Consider the following 24,150-nt stretch of genomic DNA (forward strand, 5'->3'; position numbering starts at 1 on the left):
AGTTGCAACCTGTGGTATTTTCTGGCTTGCTATGGGTGGCAAAGCAGATGCAATGTTACAGCTCAGGCAATCATAGAAGCATTGAATCAGAGAATGGCTTAGGTTGGAATGGATCTTAAAGATCATCAAGTCACAGCTCCTGTGCCAAGGGCAGAGATGACACCCACTAGATCAGTTTGCCCAGCGCCTCATCCAACCTGACCTCAAACAAACCTTTTATGAAGATATGGTCCTCATTCTGCTTTACGTGGACATGCTTGAGCACCAGCTTTTGACCAGATGACCTCCAGACACCCCTGCTAACATCAACCTTTCTGTAATCTGTCATTTCTGTGGCAAAAACTTGTAGAAACTTCAAAGCCAAAAACTGGGTACAGCTTCCATTACAGGTAACAGGATTAAGTGAAAAACAGTTCACCTACATCCAACCCCCCTGACATAAGTAGGGACACTTCCCACAAAGCCCCATCCAAGCATGACTTGAACTTTTCCAGGGATGATGTATCCATAGCTTCACTGGGCAACCTCTTCCAAAGTCTTCCCATCTAATTCCCTCCAAACATCTAAACTAAATCTCCCCTTTTTTTAGTTTAAAACTATTCCCCCTTGTGCTATAACCATCTGCTCATTTAAGTCCTGAGAAGCCACAACAAGAGCCTTCATTTCTACAGGCTGAAGAGTTGCTCCAGCCCTATTATCATCTTCATGGCCCTCCCGTTCACCTACTCTACTAGATCCAAAACTTTCTTGTGTGGGGGGCCTGTCGCGTTAAGTGATGTAGCTGATTAACCATTAGAGGTCCTGTTGGATTCAGGGTACTGAACTATCACAATCACAGATTTACCAATGACGCATTAACTGATATGGGTCTGGTCAGATTCAGAGCACTGAACTACAACGGTCGCGGATTCACCAATAACGTATAACCACCCTTACTCTAGTCGCATTCAACGAGAACTATCACGGCTAGGAATAATGCAGTGAAGTGAAATTTATTACAGCAACAGATACACAGGTTCTTTGGATTGCCAGCGATAATTTACTGTCTGCAAAAGCAAGCTAGCATGCATGAAATACACAGGTGCACAGCCTGGAAATTAACGCGTTAAAAGACACAAAGACTCTATAGAGATTTCTAAGTTTCCACAGAGACCCACAATACAACCAAGTGTTCAAATCGCACCCAAAGGCATCCCAATGTGGGGGGGGAGGAAAGAAAGGCTCAACCCGTCGACTGATCCCAGGAGTCAGGAGGTCGAATCATGATGGTATATTCCCTCATAATGGTATCTCCCCTGACAATGGTATCTTCCCCAACATCCCCTCTTCTGGACTTGTTCTAATACTTCTGTGTCTTTCTTGTGCTGGGGGCCCCAGAGCTGAACACACTGCTCCAGGTGGGGTCTCACAAGAGCAGAGCAGAGGGAGAGAATCCCCTCCATGACCTGCTGGCTATGCTTGTTTTGATGCAGCCCAAGATACGGTTGGTTTTCTGGGCTGCAAGTGCACATTGCCAGCTCACACCAAGCTTCTCATAATCCAACACCACCAGGTCCTTCTCATCAGGGCTGCTTTCAATCCATTCTCCACCCAGCCTGTATAGTTGTACTTAGGATTGCCCCAGACCAGATACAGGACCTTGCACTCGGCCTTGTTGAACTTCATGTTGCTCAGTTGCTTTTCCTCTATCCTCCAGTGTTGTAATACCACAGCAGAAGGCCACCAGATTTGTCAGGTACGATATGCTTGTAGTGAAGCCACGTTGGATGTCACCAATCACCTCCTTGTTTTCTGTATGCCTTAGCATAATTTCCAGGAGTATCTACTACATGATCTTGCCAGGCACAGAGGTGAGACTGAAAGGCCTGCAGATCCCCAGGTCTTGGCTTTGTTTTCCCTCTTCCAGTCAGTGTGCACTTCACTGGATGGCCACGACTTCTCAGATATGATGGACAGTGGCTTAGCAATTCCATCTGCCAGTTCCTTCAGGACTCGTGGATGCGTCTCCTTAGGTGCCATGGACTTGCGCACCTTCAGGTTCCTTAGATACTCTAGAACGTGATCTCCTACATTGGGCTGTTTAAGAATCTCCAATCATTACTGTTGGTGACAGTAGAAGAAGAGATAGAAGAAGAAGTAGGAGAAGAATCTCCAACTATACTGTTAGTGACCTGCTACTCCACTGAGATGTACGCAAGTCTATCGGGTCAGATGGGATCCACCTGAGGGTGCACAGCCAGGTGGCTGAAGTGCTCAACAAGCCTCTTTTCATCATTTATCAGCAGTCCTGCTTCTCAGGGTACGTCCCAATTAACTGGCAGCTAGCAAATGTGACACCCATCTACAAGAAGGGCTGGAGAAATGATCCCTGAAACTACAGGTCTGTCAGTCTGACCGCGGTGCTGGGAAAGCTCATGGAGCAGATTATCTTGAGTGCCATCACACGGCACTTGCAGGGCAATCAGGCGATCAGGCCCAGTCACAGAATCACAGAATCATCTAGGTTGGAAGAGACCTCCAAGATCACCGAGTCCAACCTCTGACCTAACACTAACAAGTCCTCCACTAAACAATATCACTAAGCTCTAATGAAAGGGATATTCGGCAGCATCATGTTGAACAATGTAATCTGGAGGGAGTTGTCCAAGGGGGCTGCAGTTGCTCGGGGACTGGCTGGTGGTAAGCAATTACTTTGTGCATCACTTGTTTTCCGTCATTCTTTTATTTCCTATTAAACATCATTTCAGCTCATGAGTTTTGCATTTCTTTTTCCAGATTCTCCCCCATCCCACTTCAGGGAGGGACTGAGCAAATGACTCTCTGTTGCTTAGCTGCCTGACAGACTATTCCACAACACAAGTTAATATTTCATAAAATTACCATCAAAAGTCCAGGTAAAAAAATCTAAGAAATCCTGATAAGACTTACAAATGACTTTTGTACTTTAAATAGTTCCTCAAGAGGAGGTATGATATGGCAATAAATACCAGTAGATTTCAGATAGCGCTATAAAACATTACAAGTGGCAACTCATGTCAGTTTCAAAAGAGCACAATCTTCTCTTATTTACGGAGGACATCTAGAACAGAGCTGCTGACATGCTACTACTGGAAATCACTGCTTGCATAGGCAAGACAAAGCTTCTTAGACCTGATTCACAAATTATTCTGAATCTAAAAAGTCCCTTTCACCACTGAATGTTCTACAATGTTCTGTAAAGGGAACAATAGAAAAAGGCAGATATGGCCCTATCTGGCCAACAGAGACATCCCTAACAAGGCACAATAAAGAGGTTTCTTTTCAAAAAGGAATTTGTCTCCTACGGTGATATCAGAGGGGTAAGCCATTCCCAAAAGTACAGCTATCTTGCTCTTAGGGACCGGTCTTCTTTGGGTAGGAGCCGTTCACATGTTATCTGTACCAGAGGCATATTCAAGATAACTCCAAGCACACACATCATGTATGTCCTACAACCTTTCTTCCTCAGATTACCTGTAGGCATTCCTTAAAGAGGGTCACAACACTAAATCTTATCCAAGGGTGAGATTTCCAAGGGTGATAAAAACTCTTCTGCCGGTCAGGTGCCAAGGTGTCAACATTTTATTTAGAGCCTTCTTCCCTGTAACTGTGTAAAGTCCAAGGGCACTGAAGGCTGCCGGTGACTGCGCCGTCATACTGCAAGTGAAAGCCAGTCAGCTCAGGAGAGACACAGATGAGATGAGGATTTTCTGAAGGTACGTTATTGCATTTTTGTATATATCCACAGTTATTCTTTAAGAATGTATCTCTCTGTTGAACTGTTTCCAGGAAAAAAAAAAAAAATCCCTGAAAATGTAGAGTGTGCTAGGTTACCTTTGCTCTTCCTTTCTGGCTATGGGAAAATAAATAAATAACTTGATATTAGGAAAAACTTCTTTACTGAAAGGGTTGTTAGGCATTGGAATAGGCTGCCCAGGGAAGTGGTTCAGGAACCATCCCTGGAGGTCTTCAAAAGACGTTTAGATTTAGAGCTTAGTGATATGATTTAGTGGAGGACTTGTTAGTGTTAGGTCAGAGGTTGAACTCGGTGATCTTGGAGGTCTCTTCCAACCTAGACGATTCTGTGATTCTGTGATTAATTATTAAGAAGTTTAAAGGAATACAGCTTTAACTAGCTGTGTTAATGCATGTCTAGTGTTTATACATATTGGATTTCAAGACATTTTCAATTTCAAGTTTGAAAATGAAAACGAAAGAGTGAAATGAAAGATGAAAAAAATAAAATATTTAATAAATATATAAAATATTTAATAAATATATAAAAATAAATATTGGGAAAATAAATAAATAACTTGATTAATTATTAAGAAGTTTAAAGGAATACAGCTTTCACTAGCTGTGTTCAAGCATATCTAGTGCTTATATATATTGGATTTCAAGACGTTTTCAATTTCGGGTTTGAAAATGAAATGAAAGAGTGAAAAGAAAGACGATCAGAAGTACACACACACTTGCTATCATAGGTTGTTTGTCCATGACAAAAAGTAAGCCAAGGCATGGCAAGGCATGAATGCAAAATCAATGAGGGGAACAACTCTTTCCTCTATTTCTCATAGGGGATTTCTCCCTCCAAGTGTCAGTTCACCTTGCAGACAAGTTTCACTTGCTCAGGGTGGGAACTCTGGTTGCAGAAGAAGATACTGTGCTTGAAACTGTGTTTCCACAAAGTTATTTTCAGGTCTTTTTGTCAGCTGTTTGTGGGAGTTTCTGTTGCTTTCAGAAATACTGAGATGGGAAGTATCTTACCTCTGTCATGCTCTTTCCTGTCATGGTTACTTTGAGCATTAATTGCCCTGAGGACGACTTCTGTCTCTGGGCCTGGGACTTAAAGTATCTCCATGGGGAGAACATGTTTCTCAGGGTGTCCTTCCTGGGACTGTGTGCAGAGGGTTACATGCTCGAGCAAGCAGAGCCACTAACTCACCTGCAGGGGTGCAGTTCATATCTCTACCATGGGGGTCTGGCATCTTTTGGGAGGCCCTTGGTTACTGGAGACCTCCTCAGGAGCCTGGCAGGTCTGACTCAATAATCCACGAGACCCGGACTCTGGAGGCTCCTCTTCAGGGTTCCTCTTCCTCCCTTCAATAAAATTACACTTGTGAGCTGCAGCCCTGTTTCTTCTGTGTTTGCTCATATGCATACATTGTACACTTTCATCACTTTTTCTTCAGATCGAGGAAGTTTCTGAAATAGCATCCTCTGGGACTGTGCTGTCCTCTGGGACTGGCTTTCTTTCAAATTTGCCTTCCCATCTCATGCCGTAACTAGGTTGGATTCTGTGCTGCCTTTTCTGTCTGGAAAGTTGATGTTATGACATGTAAGTGGTGTATTTTAGGAAATATCACACGGAAGCCAGAGTTCCTGCCTCCACTGCAGGTTGCACAAAGCACATATCAGGGAATCAGAGTTCAGACATGACACAGAGAAGGTTCTTCTGAGATGGCTCCATACCAGTTGCCTACATACAGACACATACATTCAATTTCACAAACACATCCTTGGAGTTTGATTCATTGTTAGGAATTCCACCCCTGCAGGGAATGCAGGGGTGGCCTCCGAGGGATGAGACCAGTGTCGGCCTTTTCTCTGACAGAGCCTGTTCCAGCCAGCTACAGGTGATGGAAACTGAAGGCCATGGAGGGGAAACATGATGAGCAGTTCTGGGAGAAGAGCTTATTTTATAATCAGCTAATTATAAAATCAGCAGAAATCAGCTTCCATCAGAACAAAAATGACATATCTTTGAGCACAGGTTATTGTTGTTTCTTCACAGAAAACGAAAGTGACGGCAAACAATAGGAGCACACTTGAATCGATGTAAGAGGTTGTGTAGAGAGACCCTTTTCTGTGAAGACAGTGAAAAAGATGGAGAAGGAACTAGGTAAGCAGAGGAATCCCCAAGCAGGCCTTCAACTCCCTGAAAGCAAAAGCTGGTCCACAGGGAAACCATCCTGTGAACTTCTCGTAAGCGTGTCCTCAAACAAAGGAGCAGCATGAGCCCTCTGAAACCTTCCCAGCAAAGACCATGGGATGCTGCACTTGGTCTTTGGGGCAGCTGAGAGAGCCTCATGGCCTTGAGAGCATGAGTGGGTCTCCACGGTAGGAAACATTGGTCCAAACCCATGGCATTGCTATCAGGCCCCCGTTTCCTGCCAACGCCATATGTTCTTCCCCAAAAGCTGTGCTAATCATTTCTTGTTCTTCCTTTGGGAAAGGTCTTTGCTAAATTGCCTCTTTTATCTCTTTTCATTTGAACATTATGCTAAGAACTTGGGACCGAGATCCGCAGTGTCCAAGAGCTAATAGAGATTCATCATCATTTCAGTAAGTATGCAGGATCCCACTCCTCTTGACTGCAGTCATCTTTGGGAATATCTCAGGTGGGATGTATCACTGTGGAGAGAAGTGAGCTCCTCTGAGTCTACTCCTCTGAGTTAGCTCCCCACAGAAGCCCTTCCAGTCCGCAGCAGACTGAGACTGAGTCCACTGAGACTTTGGGAAGGGATGGGTTTTATCCTTAGGGCACACCTCATTGATGTCAGGCACGTCCTACTCCAGCAGAGTGTATTGCTGTGGTGGGGAGTGGAAAGCTTTCAAAGAATGGGCTCAGAGGAGGATGCCGGGAGGGGTAACAGGTCATTGTGAGAATTCCCTCATTGTTGTATGGTAAAGAGGAGCGTCTCACCCCTTTGTGAGACTTCCCTGTGACAGGTATGGCAAGACACCGGGCCAGGTCTTCCTCTGCCCAGTGAAGCAATGAACATTCTTCACCCTATACTCCCTTGCATTTACCATCTCTGCAACTCCTCAGCTGGCAGTGACAGGTGGAAATATGATGACACCCCATGCAGGTGAGAGCCTGGCTTCATGCATGCTGTCTGGAGGCAAATGGAGGCAAAGAGACTGGGAGCAGTGCACTTGTCTTGGGATGAATTAGAAGGGCACTGCTGGGTCTCTTTCTCTGCATTCTGTGGTCCCATCCTCCTTTGGAGCCTCCACTGTTTCTCAAAGTTTGTACTACAGAGCCAGGAAGGTGTCGAACAAGGGCAGCTCTCTCAGAAATGGCATCCTCATAAGGGCTTCTCCAGAGATTTTAAACTCTCTGGCCATGCTTTGGTGCAGGTGAAGTCTGCCATGTTCAATCTAAATTGTTCTAGCTCTTTGAGCACAGAGGGCTCGGGTATCCTCAGCCCCCTCCATTTCACTCCAATGGATTTCATTCCATTGCTGTACGGTAAAGATGAGTGTCTCATTATTTTGTGAGACTTCCCTGTGATGAGTAGGGCATGAGACAAGGCTGGGTCTTCCTCTGCCCAGGGAAGCAGTGAACATTTTCACCCTATACTCTCTTGCAGTTGCTGACTCTGCAGCTCCTCATCTTAAAGTCCCTGGTGGAAAGAACATGACTCCCCATGCAGGTGAGTGCCTGGTTATGCTGCCTGGAGGCAGAGAGGCTGGGAGCAGTGCACTTGTCTTGGGATGAATTAGAAGGGCACTGCTGGGTCCCTTCCTCTGTCTCCTGGGGTCCCATCCTACCTCAGAGCCCCCAGTGCTGCTCCACCGATTCTACTTCAGGGCTGGGATGGTCTCCAGCAAGGGCAGCTTTCTATGAAGTGGCATCTTCATAAGGGCTTCTCCAGACATTTCCACCTCTCTGGCCACACTTTGGGAGAGGTTACGTCTCCCCTGTCCAATGCAGACAGCTCTAGCTCAGTGGGCACACAGGGCTCGAGCATCCTCAGCCCCCTCCCGGCTCTCTTTGTGCACTTGCTGCTCCTTCTGGGCTAGCAGCTGGTGTGAGGCATTGTCAGAGAGGAGGAATGTGTGGACGTTTAAGATATAATATCTAGCCTTCATACTGTGGTTTAAACCTGGTGCGCAGCTAAACACTACACATATGATAGACTGTAGAGGAACTAAACATGTTCCTTTAAAAGGATGGGGGAGAAAACTGGAAAGGTAATAGTGAGAAAGTACATAACTTGAGACAAAAACAGTTTAATAAGCAAACCTATGCTACAAGAACAAGCAAAGCAAAATACAGAAGTTATTCACTGCTTCTAATTGGTGCGCAGTGGCTAAGTAGTGCCCTCTCAGACCTTGTGTGGATTCCCTCCTCCCAACACAATCAGTATCCCTTGCCTGAAAAAAAACATCTCTCGATATTTCTCTGATTTTCTAAGACGACGTGCTCTCCCCCTTTATAAAGACAATGACCCACTTCACAGGAAGCAATCTCAATTTACCAGTGGCTCTTCTCTTCCTTTGCAGGAAGAACCGTGGACAGAAACACGAGGGCACAGGCAGAGTGGAAGAGAAATATGAATGAGAAGCCAGATGTGTTGCAGAACAAACTGGAAGCCTCACAGCATGCAGCCCCACCTCCAGAGGAACTGGCCAACATCCAGACTTCCCTCCAGGCAATCTCTGAAAAAATGCAATCTCTGATGACATTTTTGCAGAACACTGAGGCATCTAGAAAGCAAGACCTTGAGATCCTCAGAGCAGAGATGCAGAGTGGAATAAACAAATATTTGGAGGCAGCAAAAAGGTCCTGGTCTGAGGAGAGCATGCTGGAGATCGACAATAAACTAGGTGAGCAGAGCAATCCCCAAACAAGCCTTTGACCTGTGGTTTAACCCTGGTGGGCAGTGAAACACTACATGGCTGCTCCCTCATGTTCCTCTAAGAGGATGGGGAAGAGATGTGGAAAGGTGAGAGTGAGAAAGCACATGGGTTGAGATATAGACAGTTTAACAGGCAAGCCAAGACATTCTGCAAGCACAAGCAAAGCAAAATACAGAAGTCATTCACTGCTTCTGATTGGTGGGCAGATAGTTAGACATCACAAGGAAAGCAGGGCTCCATCAGAGGTAGTATTTTCTGGGAAGACCAGTGCCATAACTATGAATGTCTCCCCTTCCTCCTTCTTCACCCCTGCTTTTATTGCTGAACACGGTGTCGTATGGGATCCCTTTGGGCAGCTGGGGTCTGCTGTCCTGGCTGTGTTCTTTTCTGGCATCTTGGGCACCGCCAGCACCCTTCCTGGCATAGCATGATGACAGGCAGAGACGCTCTTCACTGCGTGGAAGCACTGCCCAGAACAACTAAAACATCCGCCCGTTATCAACATTACTTTCATCACAAATCCAAAACACAGCATCGTACCAGCTCCAATGAAGACAGTTAACCTATCCCAGACAAAAGCACGATGGCCTCCTGAAGGCTAATAGTGTCTTTCAGTGACTCCATTGTACGAGCTAGTCTCTGGAGTTTCCTCCATGGTAGTGAGAAGGACAGCCCTTTCTTAGGGAGAGGTTTTGTGTCCCACTCCACTGACACAGCCCCATGATAGGGTAGTGCCTGCTGGTGGTAAAGGCGTTCCTCCTCTCCCTCCCCTTTAAAGGGATTTGGCTTGACAGTCTATCTATGATGCTTGCAAGTGGTCAGGATTCCAGATGGGCCTCTAGGAACATCCACCTCCAGGCTCCGATACCGTCCCTCTCTTTCTCGCTCCCATTGCTCATCAACAAAGAGTCATCTCTCCCACGCACCACAAATCCTGCCTGGAGAGATGCAGTGGAGCAATTCCTACCCTCCATCCCACGCAGCAGCACTTTGACAAGCCTTCAGGCAGGATCACGGAGCCTCTCCTCCTTGTCCATCCCTCTGGAATCCAAACTATGCAAACCAGGGCTTGGAAGGTGGAAGGATCTTCTCCAGTCTGTCCTCCTCCATCCAGAGCCCACTTCCCATGGACTATGGGGAAGGAGTCACTGACAGGGGGTAATTGCTGTGAGGGTCTGAAAGGCCTAGAAAGCGATTGTAGGGGAGGGAACTAGTGTTCAGTCCTTTGGTAAGCCCTACGTCATTTGCAGTGGCTAAGTAGTGCCCTCTCAGACCTTGTGTGGATTCCCTCCTCCCAACACAATCAGTATCCCTTGCCTGGAAAAAACATCTCAGCAATGGAACCTTTCGTGCTACACTGAGAAATCCACCTTTGCACTGAAATGAGAAGCGCATTTTCTCTGACTTTTCTAAGAGGAAGTGCTCTCCCCTTTTAGAAAGATAAGGACGCACTTCCCAGGAAGCAGCATCAGTTTCCCACTGGCTCCTCTCTTCCTTTGCAGGAAGGACCGTGGACAGAAACACCGCGAGGGCGCTCGAATCCATGCGGGAGGAGGTGGAGAGGATTCTGAGTGAGAAGCTGGCTGAGTTGCAGAGCCAACTGGAAGCCTCACAGCATGCAGCCCCACCTCCGGAGGAACAGGCCAACACCCAGACTTCCCTCCAGGCAATCTCTAAAAAAATGCACTCTCTGATGACATCTTTGCAGAACGCAGAGGCATCTAGAAAGCAAGACCTTGAGATCCTCAGGGCAGAGATACAGGGCAGAATAAGCAACGATTTGGAGGCAGCAAAAAAGTCCTGGTCTGAGGAGAACCTGCTGGAGATCGACAATAAACTAGGTGAGCAGAGCAATCCCCAAACAAGCCTTTGACCTGTGGTTTAACCCTGGTGGGCAGTGAAACACTACATGGCTGCTCCCTCATGTTGCTCCAAGAGCATGGGGGAGAGAAGTGGAAAGGTGAGAGTGAGAAAGCACATGGGTTGAGATATAGACAGTTTAACAGGCAAGCCAAGACATTCTGCAAGCACAAGCAAAGCAAAATACAGAAGTCATTCACTGCTTCTGATTGGTGGGCAGATAGTTAGACATCACAAGGAAAGCAGGGCTCCATCAGAGGTAGCATTTTCTGGGAAGACCAGTGCCAGAACTATGAATGTCTCCCCTTCCTCCTTCTTCACCCCTGCTTTTATTGCTGAACACGGTGTCGTATGGGATCCCTTTGGGCAGCTGGGGTCTGCTGTCCTGGCTGTGTTCTTTCCCGGCATCTTGGGCACCGCCAGCACCCTTCCTGGCAGAGCATGATGACAGGCAGAGACGCTCTTCACTGCGTGGAAGCACTGCCCAGAACAACTAAAACATCCGCCCGTTATCAACATTACTTTCATCACAAATCCAAAACACAGCATCGTACCAGCTCCAATGAAGACAGTTAACCTATCCCAGACAAAAGCACGATGGCCTCCTGAAGGCTAATAGTGTCTTTCAGTGACACCATTGTACGAGCTAGTCTCTGGAGTTTCCTCCATGGTAGTGAGAAGGACAGCCCTTTCTTAGGGAGAGGTTTTGTGTCCCACTCCACTGACACAGCCCCATGACAGGGTAGTGCCTGCTGGTGGTAAGGGTGTTCCTCCTCTCCCTCCCCTTTAAAGGGATTTGGCTTGACAGTCTATCTATGATGCTTGCAAGTGGTCAGGATTCCAGATGGGCCTCTAGGAACATCCACCTCCAGGCTCCGATACCGTCCCTCTCTTTCTCGCTCCCATTGCTCATCAACAAAGAGTCATCTCTCCCACGCACCACAAATCCTGCCTGGAGAGATGCAGTGGAGCAATTCCTACCCTCCATCCCACGCAGCAGCACTTTGACAAGCCTTCAGGCAGGATCACGGAGCCTCTCCTCCTTGTCCATCCCTCTGGAATCCAAACTATGCAAACCAGGGCTTGGAAGGTGGAAGGATCTTCTCCAGTCTGTCCTCCTCCATCCAGAGCCCACTTCCCATGGACTATGGGGAAGGAGTCACTGACAGGGGGTAATTGCTGTGAGGGTCTGAAAGGCCTAGAAAGCGATTGTAGGGGAGGGAACTAGTGTTCAGTCCTTTGGTAAGCCCTACGTCATTTGCAGTGGCTAAGTAGTGCCCTCTCAGACCTTGTGTGGATTCCCTCCTCCCAACACAATCAGTATCCCTTGCCTGGAAAAAACATCTCAGCAATGGAACCTTTCGTGCTACACTGAGAAATCCACCTTTGCACTGAAATGAGAAGCGCATTTTCTCTGACTTTTCTAAGAGGAAGTGCTCTCCCCTTTTAGAAAGATAAGGACGCACTTCCCAGGAAGCAGCATCAGTTTCCCACTGGCTCCTCTCTTCCTTTGCAGGAAGGACCGTGGACAGAAACACCGCGAGGGCGCTCGAATCCATGCGGGAGGAGGTGGAGAGGATTCTGAGTGAGAAGCTGGCTGAGTTGCAGAGCCAACTGGAAGCCTCACAGCATGCAGCCCCACCTCCGGAGGAACAGGCCAACACCCAGACTTCCCTCCAGGCAATCTCTGAAAAAATGCACTCTCTGATGACATCTTTGCAGAACGCAGAGGCATCTAGAAAGCAAGACCTTGAGATCCTCAGGGCAGAGATACAGGGCAGAATAAGCAACGATTTGGAGGCAGCAAAAAAGTCCTGGTCTGAGGAGAACCTGCTGGAGATCGACAATAAACTAGGTGAGCAGAGCAATCCCCAAACAAGCCTTTGACCTGTGGTTTAACCCTGGTGGGCAGTGAAACACTACATGGCTGCTCCCTCATGTTGCTCCAAGAGCATGGGGGAGAGAAGTGGAAAGGTGAGAGTGAGAAAGCACATGGGTTGAGATATAGACAGTTTAACAGGCAAGCCAAGACATTCTGCAAGCACAAGCAAAGCAAAATACAGAAGTCATTCACTGCTTCTGATTGGTGGGCAGATAGTTAGACATCACAAGGAAAGCAGGGCTCCATCAGAGGTAGCATTTTCTGGGAAGACCAGTGCCAGAACTATGAATGTCTCCCCTTCCTCCTTCTTCACCCCTGCTTTTATTGCTGAACACGGTGTCGTATGGGATCCCTTTGGGCAGCTGGGGTCTGCTGTCCTGGCTGTGTTCTTTCCCGGCATCTTGGGCACCGCCAGCACCCTTCCTGGCAGAGCATGATGACAGGCAGAGACGCTCTTCACTGCGTGGAAGCACTGCCCAGAACAACTAAAACATCCGCCCGTTATCAACATTACTTTCATCACAAATCCAAAACACAGCATCGTACCAGCTCCAATGAAGACAGTTAACCTATCCCAGACAAAAGCACGATGGCCTCCTGAAGGCTAATAGTGTCTTTCAGTGACACCATTGTACGAGCTAGTCTCTGGAGTTTCCTCCATGGTAGTGAGAAGGACAGCCCTTTCTTAGGGAGAGGTTTTGTGTCCCACTCCACTGACACAGCCCCATGACAGGGTAGTGCCTGCTGGTGGTAAGGGTGTTCCTCCTCTCCCTCCCCTTTAAAGGGATTTGGCTTGACAGTCTATCTATGATGCTTGCAAGTGGTCAGGATTCCAGATGGGCCTCTAGGAACATCCACCTCCAGGCTCCGATACCGTCCCTCTCTTTCTCGCTCCCATTGCTCATCAACAAAGAGTCATCTCTCCCACGCACCACAAATCCTGCCTGGAGAGATGCAGTGGAGCAATTCCTACCCTCCATCCCACGCAGCAGCACTTTGACAAGCCTTCAGGCAGGATCACGGAGCCTCTCCTCCTTGTCCATCCCTCTGGAATCCAAACTATGCAAACCAGGGCTTGGAAGGTGGAAGGATCTTCTCCAGTCTGTCCTCCTCCATCCAGAGCCCACTTCCCATGGACTATGGGGAAGGAGTCACTGACAGGGGGTAATTGCTGTGAGGGTCTGAAAGGCCTAGAAAGCGATTGTAGGGGAGGGAACTAGTGTTCAGTCCTTTGGTAAGCCCTACGTCATTTGCAGTGGCTAAGTAGTGCCCTCTCAGACCTTGTGTGGATTCCCTCCTCCCAACACAATCAGTATCCCTTGCCTGGAAAAAACATCTCAGCAATGGAACCTTTCGTGCTACACTGAGAAATCCACCTTTGCACTGAAATGAGAAGCGCATTTTCTCTGACTTTTCTAAGAGGAAGTGCTCTCCCCTTTTAGAAAGATAAGGACGCACTTCCCAGGAAGCAGCATCAGTTTCCCACTGGCTCCTCTCTTCCTTTGCAGGAAGGACCGTGGACAGAAACACCGCGAGGGCGCTCGAATCCATGCGGGAGGAGGTGGAGAGGATTCTGAGTGAGAAGCTGGCTGAGTTGCAGAGCCAACTGGAAGCCTCACAGCATGCAGCCCCACCTCCGGAGGAACAGGCCAACACCCAGACTTCCCTCCAGGCAATCTCTGAAAAAATGCACTCTCTGATGACATCTTTGCAGAACGCAGAGGCATCTAGAAAGCAAGACCTTGAGATCCTCAGGGCAGAGATACAGGGCAGAATAAGCAACGATTTGGAGGCAGCAAAAAAGTCCTGGTCTGAGGAGAACCTGCTGGAGATCGACAATAAACTAGGTGAGCAGAGCAATCCCCAAACAAGCCTTTGACCTGTGGTTTAACCCTGGTGGGCAGTGAAACACTACATGGCTGCTCCCTCATGTTGCTCCAAGAGCATGGGGGAGAGAAGTGGAAAGGTGAGAGTGAGAAAGCACATGGGTTGAGATATAGACAGTTTAACAGGCAAGCCAAGACATTCTGCAAGCACAAGCAAAGCAAAATACAGAAGTCATTCACTGCTTCTGATTGGTGGGCAGATAGTTAGACATCACAAGGAAAGCAGGGCTCCATCAGAGGTAGCATTTTCTGGGAAGACCAGTGCCAGAACTATGAATGTCTCCCCTTCCTCCTTCTTCACCCCTGCTTTTATTGCTGAACACGGTGTCGTATGGGATCCCTTTGGGCAGCTGGGGTCTGCTGTCCTGGCTGTGTTCTTTCCCGGCATCTTGGGCACCGCCAGCACCCTTCCTGGCAGAGCATGATGACAGGCAGAGACGCTCTTCACTGCGTGGAAGCACTGCCCAGAACAACTAAAACATCCGCCCGTTATCAACATTACTTTCATCACAAATCCAAAACACAGCATCGTACCAGCTCCAATGAAGACAGTTAACCTATCCCAGACAAAAGCACGATGGCCTCCTGAAGGCTAATAGTGTCTTTCAGTGACACCATTGTACGAGCTAGTCTCTGGAGTTTCCTCCATGGTAGTGAGAAGGACAGCCCTTTCTTAGGGAGAGGTTTTGTGTCCCACTCCACTGACACAGCCCCATGACAGGGTAGTGCCTGCTGGTGGTAAGGGTGTTCCTCCTCTCCCTCCCCTTTAAAGGGATTTGGCTTGACAGTCTATCTATGATGCTTGCAAGTGGTCAGGATTCCAGATGGGCCTCTAGGAACATCCACCTCCAGGCTCCGATACCGTCCCTCTCTTTCTCGCTCCCATTGCTCATCAACAAAGAGTCATCTCTCCCACGCACCACAAATCCTGCCTGGAGAGATGCAGTGGAGCAATTCCTACCCTCCATCCCACGCAGCAGCACTTTGACAAGCCTTCAGGCAGGATCACGGAGCCTCTCCTCCTTGTCCATCCCTCTGGAATCCAAACTATGCAAACCAGGGCTTGGAAGGTGGAAGGATCTTCTCCAGTCTGTCCTCCTCCATCCAGAGCCCACTTCCCATGGACTATGGGGAAGGAGTCACTGACAGGGGGTAATTGCTGTGAGGGTCTGAAAGGCCTAGAAAGCGATTGTAGGGGAGGGAACTAGTGTTCAGTCCTTTGGTAAGCCCTACGTCATTTGCAGTGGCTAAGTAGTGCCCTCTCAGACCTTGTGTGGATTCCCTCCTCCCAACACAATCAGTATCCCTTGCCTGGAAAAAACATCTCAGCAATGGAACCTTTCGTGCTACACTGAGAAATCCACCTTTGCACTGAAATGAGAAGCGCATTTTCTCTGACTTTTCTAAGAGGAAGTGCTCTCCCCTTTTAGAAAGATAAGGACGCACTTCCCAGGAAGCAGCATCAGTTTCCCACTGGCTCCTCTCTTCCTTTGCAGGAAGGACCGTGGACAGAAACACCGCGAGGGCGCTCGAATCCATGCGGGAGGAGGTGGAGAGGATTCTGAGTGAGAAGCTGGCTGAGTTGCAGAGCCAACTGGAAGCCTCACAGCATGCAGCCCCACCTCCGGAGGAACAGGCCAACACCCAGACTTCCCTCCAGGCAATCTCTGAAAAAATGCACTCTCTGATGACATCTTTGCAGAACGCAGAGGCATCTAGAAAGCAAGACCTTGAGATCCTCAGGGCAGAGATACAGGGCAGAATAAGCAACGATTTGGAGGCAGCAAAAAAGTCCTGGTCTGAGGAGAACCTGCTGGAGATCGACAATAAACTAGGTGAGCAGAGCAATCCCCAAACAAGCCTTTGACCTGTGGTTTAACCCTGGTGGGCAGTGAAACACTACATGGCTGCTCCCTCATGTTGCTCCAAGAGCATGGGGGAGAGAAGTGGAAAGGTGAGAGTGAGAAAGCACATGGGTTGAGATATAGACAGTTTAACAGGCAAGCCAAGACATTCTGCAAGCACAAGCAAAGCAAAATACAGAAGTCATTCACTGCTTCTGATTGGTGGGCAGATAGTTAGACATCACAAGGAAAGCAGGGCTCCATCAGAGGTAGCATTTTCTGGGAAGACCAGTGCCAGAACTATGAATGTCTCCCCTTCCTCCTTCTTCACCCCTGCTTTTATTGCTGAACACGGTGTCGTATGGGATCCCTTTGGGCAGCTGGGGTCTGCTGTCCTGGCTGTGTTCTTTCCCGGCATCTTGGGCACCGCCAGCACCCTTCCTGGCAGAGCATGATGACAGGCAGAGACGCTCTTCACTGCGTGGAAGCACTGCCCAGAACAACTAAAACATCCGCCCGTTATCAACATTACTTTCATCACAAATCCAAAACACAGCATCGTACCAGCTCCAATGAAGACAGTTAACCTATCCCAGACAAAAGCACGATGGCCTCCTGAAGGCTAATAGTGTCTTTCAGTGACACCATTGTACGAGCTAGTCTCTGGAGTTTCCTCCATGGTAGTGAGAAGGACAGCCCTTTCTTAGGGAGAGGTTTTGTGTCCCACTCCACTGACACAGCCCCATGACAGGGTAGTGCCTGCTGGTGGTAAGGGTGTTCCTCCTCTCCCTCCCCTTTAAAGGGATTTGGCTTGACAGTCTATCTATGATGCTTGCAAGTGGTCAGGATTCCAGATGGGCCTCTAGGAACATCCACCTCCAGGCTCCGATACCGTCCCTCTCTTTCTCGCTCCCATTGCTCATCAACAAAGAGTCATCTCTCCCACGCACCACAAATCCTGCCTGGAGAGATGCAGTGGAGCAATTCCTACCCTCCATCCCACGCAGCAGCACTTTGACAAGCCTTCAGGCAGGATCACGGAGCCTCTCCTCCTTGTCCATCCCTCTGGAATCCAAACTATGCAAACCAGGGCTTGGAAGGTGGAAGGATCTTCTCCAGTCTGTCCTCCTCCATCCAGAGCCCACTTCCCATGGACTATGGGGAAGGAGTCACTGACAGGGGGTAATTGCTGTGAGGGTCTGAAAGGCCTAGAAAGCGATTGTAGGGGAGGGAACTAGTGTTCAGTCCTTTGGTAAGCCCTACGTCATTTGCAGTGGCTAAGTAGTGCCCTCTCAGACCTTGTGTGGATTCCCTCCTCCCAACACAATCAGTATCCCTTGCCTGGAAAAAACATCTCAGCAATGGAACCTTTCGTGCTACACTGAGAAATCCACCTTTGCACTGAAATGAGAAGCGCATTTTCTCTGACTTTTCTAAGAGGAAGTGCTCTCCCCTTTTAGAAAGATAAGGACGCACTTCCCAGGAAGCAGCATCAGTTTCCCACTGGCTCCTCTCTTCCTTTGCAGGAAGGACCGTGGACAGAAACACCGCGAGGGCGCTCGAATCCATGCGGGAGGAGGTGGAGAGGATTCTGAGTGAGAAGCTGGCTGAGTTGCAGAGCCAACTGGAAGCCTCACAGCATGCAGCCCCACCTCCGGAGGAACAGGCCAACACCCAGACTTCCCTCCAGGCAATCTCTGAAAAAATGCACTCTCTGATGACATCTTTGCAGAACGCAGAGGCATCTAGAAAGCAAGACCTTGAGATCCTCAGGGCAGAGATACAGGGCAGAATAAGCAACGATTTGGAGGCAGCAAAAAAGTCCTGGTCTGAGGAGAACCTGCTGGAGATCGACAATAAACTAGGTGAGCAGAGCAATCCCCAAACAAGCCTTTGACCTGTGGTTTAACCCTGGTGGGCAGTGAAACACTACATGGCTGCTCCCTCATGTTGCTCCAAGAGCATGGGGGAGAGAAGTGGAAAGGTGAGAGTGAGAAAGCACATGGGTTGAGATATAGACAGTTTAACAGGCAAGCCAAGACATTCTGCAAGCACAAGCAAAGCAAAATACAGAAGTCATTCACTGCTTCTGATTGGTGGGCAGATAGTTAGACATCACAAGGAAAGCAGGGCTCCATCAGAGGTAGCATTTTCTGGGAAGACCAGTGCCAGAACTATGAATGTCTCCCCTTCCTCCTTCTTTACCCCTGCTTTTATTGCTGAACACGGTGTCGTATGGGATCCCTTTGGGCAGCTGGTGTCTGCTGTCCTGGCTGTGTTCTTTTCTGGCATCTTGGGCACCGCCAGCACCCTCCCTGGCAGAGCATGATGAAAAGCAGAGACGCTCTTGACTGTGTGGAAGTACTGCCCAGAACAACTAAAACCTCCACCGGTTATCAACATTACTTTCATCACAAATCCAAAACACAGCAGCATACCAGCTCCAATGAAGACAATTAACCTATCCCAGACAAAAGCAGGCTGGCCTCCTGAAGGCAAATGGTGTCATTCAGTGACTCCATTGTACGAGCTAGTCTCCGGAGTTTCCTCCATGGTAGTGAGAAGGACAGCCCTTTCTTAGGGAGAGGTTTTGTGTCCCACTCCACTGACACAGCCCCGTGACAGGGTAGTGCCTGCTGGTGGTAAGGGCGTTCCTCCTCTCCCTCCCCTTTAAAGGGATTTGGCTTGACAGTCTATCTATGATGCTTGCAAGTGGTGAAAGTTCCAGGTGGGGCTCTAGGAAAAACCACCTTCAGGTTCAAATACCATCTCTCTCTTTGTCACTCATATTGCTCATCAACAAAGAGTCATCTCTCCCACGCACCACAAATCCTGCCTGGAGAGATGCAGTAGAGAAATTCTTACCCTGCAATCCACCCAGCAGCACTTTGACAAGCCTTCAGGCAGGATCACGGAGCCTCTCCTCCTTGTCCATCCCTCTGGAACTCAATCTGTGCAAACCAAGGCTTGGAAGGTGGAAGGATCTTCTCCATTCTGTCCTCCTCCATCCAGAGCCCACTTCCCATGGACTATGAAGAAGGAGTCACTGACAGGGGGTAATTGCTGTGAGGGTCTGAAAGGCCTAGAAAGCGATTGTAGGGGAGGGAACTAGTGTTCAGTCCTTTGGTAAGCCCTACGTCATTTGCAGTGGCTAAGTAGTGCCCTCTCAGACCTTGTGTGGATTCCCTCCTCCCAACACAATCAGTATCCCTTGCCTGGAAAAAACATCTCAGCAATGGAACCTTTCGTGCTACACTGAGAAATCCACCTTTGCACTGAAATGAGAAGTGCATTTTCTCTGACTTTTCTAAGAGGAAGTGCTCTCCCCCATTAGAAAGATAAGGACGCACTTCCCAGGAAGCAGCATCAGTTTCCCACTGGCTCCTCTCTTCCTTTGCAGGAAGGACCGTGGACAGAAACACCATGAGGGCGCTCGATTCCATGCGGGAGGAGGTGGAGAGGATTCTGAGTGAGAAGCTGGCTGAGTTGCAGAGCCAACTGGAAGCCTCACAGCATGCAGCCCCACCTCCGGAGGAACAGGCCAACACCCAGACTTCCCTCCAGGCAATCTCTGAAAAAATGCACTCTCTGATGACATCTTTGCAGAACGCAGAGGCATCTAGAAAGCAAGACCTTGAGATCCTCAGGGCAGAGATACAGGGCAGAATAAGCAACGATTTGGAGGCAGCAAAAAAGTCCTGGTCTGAGGAGAACCTGCTGGAGATCGACAATAAACTAGGTGAGCAGAGCAATCCCCAAACAAGCCTTTGACCTGTGGTTTTATCCTGGTGGGCAGTGAAACACTACATGGCTGCTCCCTCATGTTCCTCTAAGAGGATGGGGGAGAGAAGTGGAAAGGTGAGAGTGAGAAAGCACATGGGTTGAGATATAGACAGTTTAACAGGCAAGCCAAGACATTCTGCAAGCACAAGCAAAGCAAAATACAGAAGTCATTCACTGCTTCTGATTGGTGGGCAGATAGTTAGACATCACAAGGAAAGCAGGGCTCCATCAGAGGTAGCATTTTCTGGGAAGACCAGTGCCAGAACTATGAATGTCTCCCCTTCCTCCTTCTTCACCCCTGCTTTTATTGCTGAACACGGTGTCGTATGGGATCCCTTTGGGCAGCTGGGGTCTGCTGTCCTGGCTGTGTTCTTTCCTGGCATCTTGGGCACTGCCAGCACCCTTCCGGGCAGAGCATGATGACAGGCAGAGACGCTCTTCACTGCGTGGAAGCACTGCCCAGAACAACTAAAACATCCGCCCGTTATCAACATTACTTTCATCACAAATCCAAAACACAGCATCGTACCAGCTCCAATGAAGACAGTTAACCTATCCCAGACAAAAGCACGATGGCCTCCTGAAGGCTAATAGTGTCTTTCAGTGACACCATTGTACGAGCTAGTCTCTGGAGTTTCCTCCATGGTAGTGAGAAGGACAGCCCTTTCTTAGGGAGAGGTTTTGTGTCCCACTCCACTGACACAGCCCCATGACAGGGTAGTGCCTGCTGGTGGTAAGGGTGTTCCTCCTCTCCCTCCCCTTTAAAGGGATTTGGCTTGACAGTCTATCTATGATGCATGCAAGTGGTCAGGATTCCAGATGGGCCTCTAGGAACATCCACCTCCAGGCTCCGATACCGTCCCTCTCTTTCTCGCTCCCATTGCTCATCAACAAAGAGTCATCTCTCCCACGCACCACAAATCCTGCCTGGAGAGATGCAGTGGAGCAATTCCTACCCTCCATCCCACGCAGCAGCACTTTGACAAGCCTTCAGGCAGGATCACGGAGCCTCTCCTCCTTGTCCATCCCTCTGGAATCCAAACTATGCAAACCAGGGCTTGGAAGGTGGAAGGATCTTCTCCAGTCTGTCCTCCTCCATCCAGAGCCCACTTCCCATGGACTATGGGGAAGGCGTCACTTATGGGGGGGGAATTGCTGTGAGGGTCTGAAAGGCCTAGAAAGAGATGGTAGGGGAGGGAACTAGTGTTCAGTCCTTTGGTAAGCCCCACTTCTCTTACAGTGGCTAAGTAGTGCCCTCTCAGACCTTGTGTGGATTCCCTCCTCCCAACACAATCAGTATCCCTTGCCTGGAAAAAAACATCTCAGCAATGGAACCTTTCGTGCTACACTGAGAAGTGCACCTGGGCACTGAATTCAGAAGCGCATTTTCTCTGACTTTTCTAAGAGGAAGTGCTCTCCCCTTTTAGAAAGATAAGGACGCACTTCCCAGGAAGCAGCATCAGTTTCCCACTGGCTCCTCTCTTCCTTTGCAGGAAGGACCGTGGACAGGAACACCATGAGGGCGCTCGATTCCATGCGGGAGGAGGTGGAGAGGATTCTGAGTGAGAAGCTGGCTGAGTTGCAGAGCCAACTGGAAGCCTCACAGCATGCAGCCCCACCTCCGGAGGAACAGGCCAACACCCAGACTTCCCTCCAGGCAATCTCTGAAAAAATGCAATCTCTGATGACATCTTTGCAGAACACTGAGGCATCTAGAAAGCAAGACCTTGAGATCCTCAGAGCAGAGATGCAGAGCGGAATAAGCAAATATTTGGAGGCAGCAAAGAGGTCCTGGTCCAAGGAAAACCAGATGGAGATCAACAAAAAACAAGGTGAGTATAGTAATTTTCCAGCTGGCCTTTGTCTCCCTAAAAGCCAACATTATGCTTTAGAGACAACATCCATTAAGCATGCCCTTAGGGTCTCTCAGAATGTGCTAGAGAAATACAGTCCTTTTTTGGGAGAGAGTGTTCCCAAGTACCCTCGCCATTGAGACAGTTCCAATGCCGATGTGGTGTCTGCAGGTTGTAAAGGTCCTTCTTCTCTCCCTCTTCTTTGAAGGCAGTGTGTTTGATGAGCTCTCAGTGATCCATGTCATTGCTGGGGCTCTAGGAACATTGACCTTAACATCCCACTACTGTTTCTCCCTTTCACTTACTCATCTTCCTCATCAACACAGGGTCTTCTCTCCTGCAGCCCATAAAACCTGCCTGGAGATATGGAGTAGGGCAACTCCTACTCTCCATTTTAACTAAAAGACCCATCAGGCAGGATCATAGTGTCTGTGTTTTCTGCATTCCATTGGCGTGCAATTCATTCAAGCCAATGCAAGGGAAGTTTAATGTTGTTCTGACTTCTGTCCTCTTGGACCATGGGAAGGTGGACAATTCACAGAGGGAATTACCACAGGAGGCTGAAAGCCTCAGAGAAAGAGCCGAAGTGAGAGAGCCTGGGCTCAGCTCTGCTTCTTTTCCATTGGATAAGGAGTGACCCATCAGTCCTTGTGTGGATTTGTGGTCCCTGTCCTCCCTGCACCATCGCACCCAACAAAGTGTCCTTTTCTGGGGGAGGAGCGGGGGGAAAGGTCACGATCTGCATGTTTTATGCTACAATATGCTGTAAGGCTGCGTCGCTTTGGCATTGAAATAAGAACTGTCTCCTGTCTCTTCCTGGTCCTTTCTAAGAGGTAAAAGTCAAGTCTGTTCCTCAGAGGAGGCAACGGCAGTGTAACAGGGGTGGTACTATAAGCAAGACAAGTTTACAGTTGCCCACAGACCTTCTTCCCTTCAACAAAATATCTAGTCCTTTGTTAAAAATGGTCCTGATGGGTGTGACACCATAGACCAAAGCAGGGAGAATGGAATAGAACAAGTGGATTGATAAGTCTGAGTATATAGGACATGTGCATAATTGATGGACCAAAGAGAGCGCTCTGACTGGGAGAGGTGACTACAGAAGGGTTGTCCTCACCTACAAGGCAAGGCTGTTCTCCTGCTACAGCATGAATTCAGCAAGGATGGTAGGAATTTCTGACAGGAGATAGCAGATCAGAGAGGGGTTGACTTCAGAATATAGATTGTAATTATTGCCTAAATAACTGGTGAAGCAGGTCAACTGGTGAAAAAAGAACCTCAAGGGAAGAGAACAGCATTCCCTGGGAAGTAGGGAGCTTGGAGGTACTTTTTTGTTTGTTTGTTTTTTCATTTCAGTGAACACTCAGAGGAACATTGGTAAGTGTGTGTGTTCAGGGTGTAATGTCCATGGATGCCCATGGAGCAAGCTCCATAGTGGAATGAGGACTGTGCTAGGGCTGGGACTCTCCTGGGCACCTGGGATCTCCTGTGCCCCAGTGTGCATTTGGCATGGCTGGTGGGATGTTCTTGTAACATCAGGGATACTGATTCAGAGTGGGTTCCCTTGTGAAAGCTCAATGGCATTGCAGCTGAGACAAGGCTATAATCATGGGACTGTGAGGGAAAGCAAAACCTGGGAAGGGGATCACTGTCCCCTGGGAAGAAGGGAGCAGCCAGGATGCACTCCAGGTGTGAGACATAAAGAAAGTGTAGAGAGGTTTTAGTGGGGATACCGGTCCCATGCCTCAGTGCCCAGGGTAGTCCCGCCTCTGTACAGGGACTGGTAGAGGGTGAGTATGGGAAGCAGCAGAGAGGAGAGTGGGTTGGGGCTCTCCCAATATTAGGGTCGGATGCTATACTGCCCAGAGCGCAGGGAGCCCTTGTTCCCCCTGCTGGCAGCAGCTCCTGCCTGGCACAGACCTCATGTCTCTTCCTTCTCCCCACCTGTCTTTTGCAGAGGAGCTGCAGGCGCAAGGCAGAGCACAGGGGGATGCTGAGAAGGGTGAGTGTGTGCAGAGCACTGCCCCCATGCCTCTGTGCATGGGGAAGCCATGGCTGGGTGCAGTTGCTGGTGGAGGACGAGTGTGGCTTGCTGAAGGCTTCCCATGCTCGCCCACCAGTCCTTCTGTGGGACGGGATACTAAGCAATGTGTCTTCCCTTCCCACTCTCTTTTTGCAGAGTCCCTGAAGAAGGAGAATGGTGAGTGTGGCCATCTGCCTGGAGGCCGAGCATGCCAGCTGATGTGGAGGTTTTTGGGTCACGGTATAGTGATCCTGTGTGGAGGAGTCTTTGATGGAAGAGCAAGAGTGAGGGAAAGGAATGTGGAGGGAAGTCTGAGAAGTGTTATCTGGAGGTAGAGAGCCTGGCCCACCAA

At 48.9% G+C, this 24,150-nt stretch overlaps 1 protein-coding gene across 1 annotated transcript in view; it reads left to right on the forward strand.

Moving 5' to 3' along the window:
* The window catches only part of LOC106049355 (centrosome-associated protein CEP250-like), a 47,631-nt gene that overhangs the window by 20,857 nt on the left and 2,624 nt on the right, over positions 1 to 24,150 (forward strand). The window contains exons 15-27 of the mRNA XM_066989420.1: positions 5,862 to 5,920; positions 6,307 to 6,363; positions 7,395 to 7,457; positions 8,311 to 8,634; positions 10,170 to 10,508; positions 12,044 to 12,382; positions 13,918 to 14,256; positions 15,792 to 16,130; positions 17,666 to 18,004; positions 19,540 to 19,878; positions 21,416 to 21,754; positions 23,733 to 23,777; positions 23,955 to 23,975. Of these exons, the coding sequence (XP_066845521.1) occupies positions 5,862 to 5,920; positions 6,307 to 6,363; positions 7,395 to 7,457; positions 8,311 to 8,634; positions 10,170 to 10,508; positions 12,044 to 12,382; positions 13,918 to 14,256; positions 15,792 to 16,130; positions 17,666 to 18,004; positions 19,540 to 19,878; positions 21,416 to 21,754; positions 23,733 to 23,777; positions 23,955 to 23,975 (2,942 nt within the window). The remainder of the gene's footprint in view (positions 1 to 5,861; positions 5,921 to 6,306; positions 6,364 to 7,394; positions 7,458 to 8,310; positions 8,635 to 10,169; positions 10,509 to 12,043; positions 12,383 to 13,917; positions 14,257 to 15,791; positions 16,131 to 17,665; positions 18,005 to 19,539; positions 19,879 to 21,415; positions 21,755 to 23,732; positions 23,778 to 23,954; positions 23,976 to 24,150) is intronic.

This window comes from Anser cygnoides, unplaced genomic scaffold (genome assembly GCF_040182565.1).
Source record: "Anser cygnoides isolate HZ-2024a breed goose unplaced genomic scaffold, Taihu_goose_T2T_genome scaffold_44_1, whole genome shotgun sequence".
Taxonomy (NCBI): Eukaryota; Metazoa; Chordata; class Aves; order Anseriformes; family Anatidae; genus Anser; species Anser cygnoides.